The sequence below is a fragment of the Mastigoproctus giganteus genome, chromosome 7, assembly GCF_048544385.1.
Source record: "Mastigoproctus giganteus isolate SK-2022 chromosome 7, ASM4854438v1, whole genome shotgun sequence".
NCBI lineage: Eukaryota > Metazoa > Arthropoda > Arachnida > Uropygi > Thelyphonidae > Mastigoproctus > Mastigoproctus giganteus.
Window position 1 is genome coordinate 200,778,931 of NC_143581.1, and position 9,104 is coordinate 200,788,034.

The following is a 9,104-nucleotide window of genomic DNA, read 5'->3' on the forward strand; positions in this document are numbered from 1 at the left end:
TACATCAGGATTGAGATCCGCCAAGCATCGGTTTTTGGACATTGTTGTTTCTCATTTTCATAAAGGACATCAACGTTGGGACAGAAGGCTTGATGTCAAAATTTGAAGATGACGTAAAGATTGGTAGAGTTGTTAGTGATCAGTACCAAGCAGCGCGCCTTCAGCATGCTTCGAACAGGCTTCAAGAACGGTCAGAAAAGTGGGGAACACTTGGGGAACAGTAACCCCAAAATAAATTATACGCTTGGTGGGGTTGAAATAAAAACAGTGGAAGAAGAAAGGGATATGGGTGTTGTAATACTAATTAAATGAAATTTAATTCCTGAAACAATTCACTCATAAATATAACACTCGTGAAAGGGAAAAAAAATAATAAAATAAGAAAAGAAGATAGTCAACGTCAGATAGAGGAAAAGAAATATGCTCAGTGAGGAAAGATATTGTTCTTAAGTCACGAAAGATACCTTTGAAGTGTGACAAGGACAAAGGGAGGCAATGGACAACATCGGTTCATCGCGGATGCAGGTGAAACCATAAATGTTGACCTTGCATTTTTCAACGTGCGAAATTCCACATTCGCGCGACAACTGCTTAAACAGCGAATCCACTTTCGAAACACGCATGCCCGAACTGAACACGTGACCACGAATATAAAATGGGCCCTCTTCCTCAAAAAATGCATCCCGTCTTTCTTCTGGAACCATCTCGAAGATGACTTCAACGATGAAAACGTGGCTGGCAGCAGCGTTTCTCGCAGTCAGCTTGGCGGTTGCAATCGTCTTCGCTGGTAAGAAATCAGTATTTCTTTTGTTTAAGACACTTTGTAAAGACAACACTTTGTAGAAGCCAAGCTTTCAATATCTGTTGTCATAGTTACCTCGCGACTCACCATAGACCCATATCAGCAAAAGTCGTGGGCCAAAGATTCTTCTGGGTCACCCTAGAAAAGATTTTCTCAGTTGGTGGTAGCTTCCAATCCGAGATCTTTCGATCCACTAAGCAAAGTCCATACCAACAAACCAAAATACTTTCCTATATTTAGAAAATAATCTCGTTGTAATTCCTTCTATTTCAATTTTGTTTCTTTTCCAGACGACCAAGATGATTCCATGTTCCTCATGAGTGCTTTTCTGGAGGCAGACAGCGACTCACTCGACTCCTTGATGCGTGTAAGGAGACATGATCGCGAACTGGAGATAGACCAGTCAAGTGAAGAAGAAGAAGAAAACAAGAGGAAACTGAGTAAGAGTGGTGGTCGTGGTACAAGAAGGGCCGAAGGAAGCAAAGATAGACGTAGTGGGAAGCTTGGGGATGCCGACAGAAGAAAGAAACAATGAGGAGGAGACGGTGAAGACGTAGAAAAGGAAAAGTAGATCAGGGACCTCAGATGACGAGGTTTAAACTGGCTATAATGCAAGAAAATGATGTTGGGGAATTAATAAAATCGTTAAAACCACTACTGGTATTGTTTGGTTTGATGTAGTTGAGAGTATACAAAACCCACTTCTTTGCTACACTGGTGTCCAAAACGTGGTCCAAAAGTTTTTTCTTTGGACCACGCTAATTTTGATACCGCGTTAATGAAACTGGTAAGAAATCACAGCCAGATGTAATGTTTTTGGATGCAAAGAACATTGTTTTTTTGTTAATCGTAATATTTTACCACCCAAATTACGTCATTACTGAACACAAGGTTGAACTTTCTGACAAAGCTTTTATGCTTGCCAAATATAACAGAGGAGTTCCACAAGGATCTTCCTTGGGTCCCTACTGTTTTCCATATTGTTCAAAGACACGAAAAAATTGAATATTCCAATAATAACCTACTCTGATAATGTAAATATTTGTAATTCTATGAACTCAACTGAAGACTGTTGTTTATTAAATGCTTCCAACAGGATTTCACACACTGGAACAAGATTTGAATCACAGATTCACTTCAGACGTTGTTCTCTTTTGTGAATGGAAAATATCGTAAGAATTACACTCACTAGCAAAAAAAATTAGAAACCTTTATTCAGTATCTAGGAGGACCACCTTTTGCGCAGAATATAGCCCTTACAAGTCCTGTGTACTGTGATCGGTAGAGGATTGGGAAGACGAACTTCGTTTTCCAGTATACCCCAGCCATTCTCAACTGGATTCAGATCTGAAGAATGAGGATAAATGTTGGAAATGTTCCTCGAACCATTCAGATACATTTTTTGGCCGGTGGACAGTTGAATTGTCCTCTTGAAGAATCCAACTCAATATGAGTAAAAATGGAGCACTGCAATGTAATGTTGGTCTGATAAAACAGAAGGATATTAATTGGAGGTAACACGACCTTCTGATGGTAGGAGCAGACCTAGTCCGTATCAATGCAACACACCCTATACCACGATATCACCACCAGCAATTGAGTGGTGGACACGAGATAATTTATACGCATGGCTTCATGAGTTACACGCCACACTTACACCCTACCACTGGTGCATAAAAGCGCTAAATGAAACTCTTTAGACCACACGATCTTTTAGTACTGTTTCATAGTCCAGTCTTGACGTTGGAGAAACCACTCGAGTTGAATCCTTCGATTTTTTAAAGAAATAAGTAGCTTTCGTATAGACAAACGATTACCATAAGTAACATTCTTCATCTTCCACCGCATAGTTGGGTTGGAAATGTGTCTTTGCTAGCCTAAATTAAATTGGTCAGTCATTTGTTGCGTTGCACACTGAATCTTCCATTCAGTTGACTTTAAATTCCTGCGGTCACGTTCTTGATGTCCACACACCAGTGATTTTATTCGTTTTCTCAACTATAGCTCCTACTGAACGTGCTCCAACAATAACACCTTTCTGAAAATTGAAAAGATCTCGTGTCATCCACGTGACCAGATCGATCAAGAATCCCCAGGAAAGCACACATGATTTGATACAAAGACCATCTTTCCAATTTTTTGGAAAGTGAGTGTATATATTCAACAAAAACCATTAATGACTTCGAAGATTTCGATTAAGGAAATATCCACACTCTTCCCAAGAGCAATAAATGAATTACATCGTTTAAGTTTCTAATTGGTGTACGGAATTTTCTTTCTAATACGCATGCGTCATGTTCCTTCATTTTTCGTGTCGTCTACTGTAAATAAATAAATATTTATTATTTTTTTCTAAAAAGAAAAAAACTATAAATGTTGGAGTATAAATAAATAAAAAAACAATTGGTCGAAAGAATAACCAAATTTAATTATTTAAAAATAAATAAAATCATCTTTTTAATGACATAATACTAATTTGGCACTATTATAAAAATTAGTAAAAAGAAAATTTTAAAATTTATATAGTTATTTAATAATAGTAATTAATATTTAGGAAATTTACTTAGTTCGGAGAAGATGGGGCTTTCGTAGTCTATTGGACCTTCTACCGAACCCACTGTGTACAGAGCTGCACAGAGTAATTTTAATGGTAAAGCGACGGCGCATCAGCCAAGCATCTGCATCCACAAACAGCGGTCGAGATCCAGCACACACGCAACTCGACCAGAGAACACACGCAATTTGCAGACACAAAAACACAAATGGGTATATGTAAGAAATTAGGGGTGGCCCTGATATAATAGTTTGAGTTTTTTTTTTTTTTTTTGTGTGTGTAAACCCCTAACACGAGAGGAATTGGAACCTATAGTACTTAGTACCGTGCTTGGGTTGGAGGTTGAGAAGACGAAAGAAGATATTTGTTGACATTGGACTTGAACTTCTGTTGATTGTAATTTTCAGGAAATATGTATGAAGGAAGGTTGTTCCAGAAAACGGCAGTTGAATGAATAAATGAGGAAGATGAAAAGTTGGTTCTGTGAGTTTGAAGTTGGACAGTAAATGGATGTTGGCTGGTGGAGGCACGTGTTCGGGCTGTTTTGAAAGAGAGGGCGGGAATTACAGAAGCCAATTCAGAAGAACAGTGCCCATGGAAGTATCTGTACAAGAGGCATGCAGCAGAAACAGTACGTCTATGAGACAGCGAGTGGAGAGACTCTGTTAGAGATGAATCATTAATTAACCTAACTGCCCTCTTCTGAATGGAATCAAGAAGCCTGAGCGAGGTTTCGGAAACAATGTACCATGGTAGGGCGGATTTGCGATTTATACAGAGTGAACAGCTGTTTGGAAGAAAAGTAACGGCGAGAGCGAAAAGAAAACCAAGTTTTTTAGATGCAGAGGAAGAAATATTTGTGATGTGCTTGTGCCAAGAGAGAGATTAGAAGTCAGGGAAATCCCCAAAAGAGATAAATCATTTTGGCTAGAAATTGGAGTGTCACAAAGATAAGCATAGGAGCAGAAGAATCCTTTTTGCGAGATATAAGACAAGACTGAGTTTTAGAAGGGTTGAAATCAACTAAGTTGTCTTTGCCCCACTGGTGATCGGCATTTAAGGAATTGGTAGCAGATTTTCGAGAAGTTGAAGCTGATTGAGCAGGACAAGGTTTCTCAAAATGGAAAGTGGAATGCAATGTGCTCTCATTGGCAAAACTATGGATAGGATTTCCAGTCGATGGAAGAAGGTCATTAATATATAAGAGGAAAAGAGTGGGGGAAAGAACTGAACCTTGGGGGACAACGCCATTAGTGGAGAAGTTAGAAGACAGAGAGCCATCTACCATCACCCTCAGTGAGCGATCAGAGAGAATACTGGATAACCAATTACTAAAAACAGTTGGCAAACCATAAGATGGAAGCTTGTTTAGAAGACCTTTATGCCAAACACGATCGAAAGCCTTTGAGATGTCAAGAGCAACTACTTGTGTTTCACAGAACCTTTCCATTGAATTAGTCCATAAGTGGGTAACATAAGCCAGAATATCCCAGTGGCTCGACACTGACGGAATCCATACTGGTGATCGTTGATCAGACGGAAGGTTTCTAGGTAGTTCAAGAGTTGGCGGTTAATTGATTTCTCCATTACTTTAGAAAGAGTAGAAGTAATTGCAATGGGACGATAATTGGATGGGAGGGATTTGTCACCCTTTTTAGGAACTGGCTGGATATAAGCAAATTTCCAAGCAGAAGGAAAAACACTTTTGGAATGAGAAAGTGAAGAAAGGCGGCAAAGAATAAGAATAAGTTCAGGAGCACAGGTTTTGAGAACAAGTGGAGAAATAATATTGGGACCTGGAGTTTTCTTAGCATCAAGATTCGTCAAAATCCTTCTGACATCCTTTTGACGGAAGACCACAGGAGACATTGAATGGAGCGTTTTGGGAATGGTGGGAGGTGTTTTACCAAGATCATTAATACATGAGTTGGAAGAAAAATGGGATGCTAGCAGGTCAGCTTTATCCTTGGCCGAAGTGACAACAGAACCATCTGGTTTGGACAGAGGTGGGAGCAGAGATGGGCAAAAGTTGCGTCCAATAGCTTTGGCAAGAGACCAGAATGCTCGGCTACCATTAGGGCAAGAAGCAAGTTTTCTACTCTTAGCCTGTTCAAACTCTTGTTTGGACTGATTAATAACTGCTTTACAATTGTTGCGAGCTTTGGTGTAGGCAGAAAATGAAACTGAAGAATTAGAAACAAGCCAATTACGATATGCAATATTCTTCTCTTGAACAGCCTTAGCACATTTATTGGAAAACCAAGGTTTCGTTAAAGGACGAGATTTTAAAGTGGAGTGTGGAATAAAGGATTCCATTCCTCCTGCGAGAATAATTTCACTGACACGATCTCAGCAAACGTTGAAATCAGAAGTTTTGAAACAGTAATCCGACCAAGGAAAAGAAGAAAAGAAATCTCGCAGGTCATCCCATTTTGCATTCTTGTAATGCCAAACAACACGAGGTTGGGAATAGCAATGAGATAAAGGCTCCATTGGAGAAGAGACAATCACCAAGTTGTGATCTGAGGTGCCGAAAGGAACACTCACTTCGACCGTGTACTTAGAAAGGTTGTTTGTGAGAAAAAGATCAAGTATGTTGGCTGTATGGTTAGGATTGTCTGGTATTTTTGTAGGTAAATTAACAATCTGTGATAGGTTATTACGAATTTCAGAAGCCTCAGCATCTCGATCAGCTGGGTCGGTGTGACTAGAAAATGGAAGCCAGCTGGAGTTGTGAACATTAAAATCACCAAGGAAAATTACCACACTGTTACGAAAGTTGGACTGGAGAAAGTCAAGTTGCAAAGAGAGGAAGTCAAAGAGCTCCAAGTGATTAGTGGAGTTGGGAGAACGGTAGAGACAACAGATGAATTTGACACAATGAGGTAGAGAGATTTTAAGCCAGAGAAGATCAAAGAGAGGAGATTCCAAATTGCCAAGTCTCTGACAGGGAATATCGGAACGGACATATGCACAAGTACCACCTTTGAGGCGAAAGGAATCATACAGCGAATAATTTGGGCATCTGAGATGAGCAGTAGTTGAATCAACCGATAGCTGAGATTCTGTCAGAAAAAGTACATGTGGTTTGGCAGACTGCAAGTGGAAATGGACATCGTTGAGATTAGAATTGAGACCACATATATTTGTGATATGAATTAGGAAGTCCTTGGGAGGTTTAGATCTTTTCGCAGATAAGCTTGCTCTATTAGTTTGACAATTCATGGTGTATTCAATAGTAAGGAAAAGTGGGTGGGACATGCTGTAAGAAGTAATGAAATTTTTGGATATGGCGTACATGTGGTAAGAATATGCCCAGATCCTTGACATAACGTGGCCTCGACAATGCTCCCCGCATACACACTACTCGGACTCCCTCCAGTCACTATCTGGCAGAGTAGAGGCAGCGAGATTATACACTAGCTGATCCCTAATTTTTGGCAGTAATATAGCAAAAGCATGTGGCTTTCTTGTACTATATGGCGAAAACTATTACAATATCTAGAAAGGCATCCAGAAGAGACTTTACATCACAAATAAAATGTTTAATGGCTGCCGTGAATCAGAGTGAAAGTTTTATGTTTTTATCTTCAACTAACTTAAGGTTTCTGCTTCCAGAGTTCAATTTAATATTAAAAGGTACAAGAAATTGATAGACTTTTGTTGTACTAGTTCACCATTCTGACCCCAACCCCTTGAAGTTATTTGAACTTGTGCTTTTAATCACTTTAATGGTTCTTTTACACCGTCACCAATACACACGGTCATTTGACCTTTAAAATGCAACTTCCGACTCGAAACCTACTCAGGAGTGCCGCCCTCTTCTGTGTCTTCTTTCTTTCTGTTACGTAACCCCCCCCCCCCCCCCTTTGTCGCCTACGTTGTTGACTACGCTCTGCCATCTCTTGCCTTCTCTTTGCCGCATATGCTGCTGCTTCAGCTGCGCCGTCGTCGTCGTCGTCTTGCCTTCTTTCACGTACCAACGTGTCCAGTTCGTCACTTCCTGTCTCCAGAAGAGTATACAAGAGTACCAGATAATCATCCCGGTCATCTGTAAAAGAAAAACAAATTAAAATAAATCGATATACGAGTGAATTGTCCATTTATTTTAATACTGCGCTGCTAATCAGTTTAATCTCGCATTGTGGAGGACTTCACCACGAGTTTCCCTGGTATTGCACTGCACAATGCACTGCTCCAATGGAGGAGTATGTTATACAATTCTCCTACCTATTTGATCCCTTTGGAATCTTGACAGTGAATCTGGAGGCTTCGCCCTCGTGAGTAGCACAGCTGGTATAATCATCGTCCTGCCCATCGTCATTGGTGGAAAAGACCTGAGCTCGAATCCCATCGATGACGCGAGAAATATTTATGGGTCTTTTTCATAACGTGGCTGAGTCAGTCGGTCTCACGCAAGAGGAGCATTGTTCTTTTCTATCGAAATTTGGGTTTTTCCTCCAGCAAATCGGCTACAGAATATATGCAATTTATCGGCTCTGTTCACTCCGTGACTGAGTTAGTCGGTCTCAAGAGTAAATGTCAAGGATTTCCCCCACAAAAACTTGGGTTTTTCGTTCAGCAAAACAGGCAGGTCGACTAGGGAACACACGCAATCCACGAACATAATACACTTGGGAAGAACAATTGATATTCCGGGTAGTCATAGTGTAACATTTATTTTATTTATATACTGCCCAATATGGCATAAGTTGCTGCTGCGTCTAAAACCCTGCACCAAGCAACCAACCGGGAAGCTTTTTTTTTAAATTGAGTAGTGCAATACCAGGGAAACTTTATGAAGTACCGCGACGACACGCATCACATTGGTTCAGTCGTGGACTTGTCGGATGCTTTACCCATCATACTTGGGCCTTGACCCTTGAAAACCCATATGATGGAATGATGAATCACAGTACACCATTTTCCAATTTCATCACAGTGTTTGGCCAGCAAGTGTCCAGAGAACATTACCAGAGGATGTCACCCCAACTGTGAAGTTTTCCAAGATGCCATCACCGTCTGGAGTTTCTCGTATTTTGGGCTTAGATCACAGGCCATCTTTCCAGGAACAATGATTGCCATCCGTAGTACATCCACATTTTGGGCAATTCACCTTCATACAACAGTATGAAATGGTCCTTTTCTGTTTCAGAATGACGCCTCAATTAGTCACATATGTTGAAGTGGAAATATGAATTCATCATGTCCCAGCTCTTGTCAAAATTCGGTTGGAACTTGTCCGACAACTATACACTGTTTATGAAGGCAAAACCAATATCTTCCTAAATATTGTATCAATAAAAGGTCCTTAGAGACTTAAGGCTGCTTACTTTTGACTATATAGTGTACATGTGTATTGAAAACTCAATCTTTACACCCACACATACAGATAAATGCACACGGGTCAAGAGCTTAAGCAACGAAATTGGGTTAGGAAAGTAAAAGTAAATTTTCTTACCCGCAACGGCCATTGAGACCACCAAGCTGACTGCAAGAAGTGCTGCTGCCACCCACGTTTGCATCTTAGAAGTAGCCTTCAGGTGTTCCGAGAGAAAAGAGATGGGGTATTAGCGAGGGGCCCTGTTTATGTTCTTCCTCCTCGACTGCGTTCTGCTGCTTTGCGTGCTTCGAATCTACATTCAGTGTTTGAACAGCTGATAGCCGTCAACATGTTCCTTAGCACCACGAGGGGCTCCCCACAATGAAAATTCGAAGGTTGTTATGGAAACTGTGGTTTCACCTGCA

General features: G+C 40.5%; 2 protein-coding genes across 2 annotated transcripts; one reads left to right on the forward strand and one right to left on the reverse strand.

Annotated features, from left to right (window-relative positions):
• Positions 1–700: 700 nt before the first annotated feature.
• On the forward strand, positions 701–1,425 carry LOC150083561 (uncharacterized). Its single transcript, XM_090377360.1, has 2 exons — positions 701–787; positions 1,093–1,425. Exons 1-2 carry the CDS (start codon positions 712–714, stop codon positions 1,335–1,337), a joined length of 321 nt encoding a protein of 106 aa, XP_090233486.1. The 5' UTR covers positions 701–711; the 3' UTR covers positions 1,338–1,425.
• Positions 1,426–7,114: 5,689 nt separating this feature from the next.
• On the reverse strand, positions 7,115–8,891 carry LOC150083562 (uncharacterized). The gene is made up of 2 exons (XM_090377361.1): positions 8,818–8,891; positions 7,115–7,407 (listed from the first exon to the last, which is right to left on the reverse strand). Exons 1-2 carry the CDS (start codon positions 8,879–8,881, stop codon positions 7,121–7,123), a joined length of 351 nt encoding a protein of 116 aa, XP_090233487.1. The 5' UTR covers positions 8,882–8,891; the 3' UTR covers positions 7,115–7,120.
• Between the last annotated feature and the right edge of the window lie 213 nt (positions 8,892–9,104).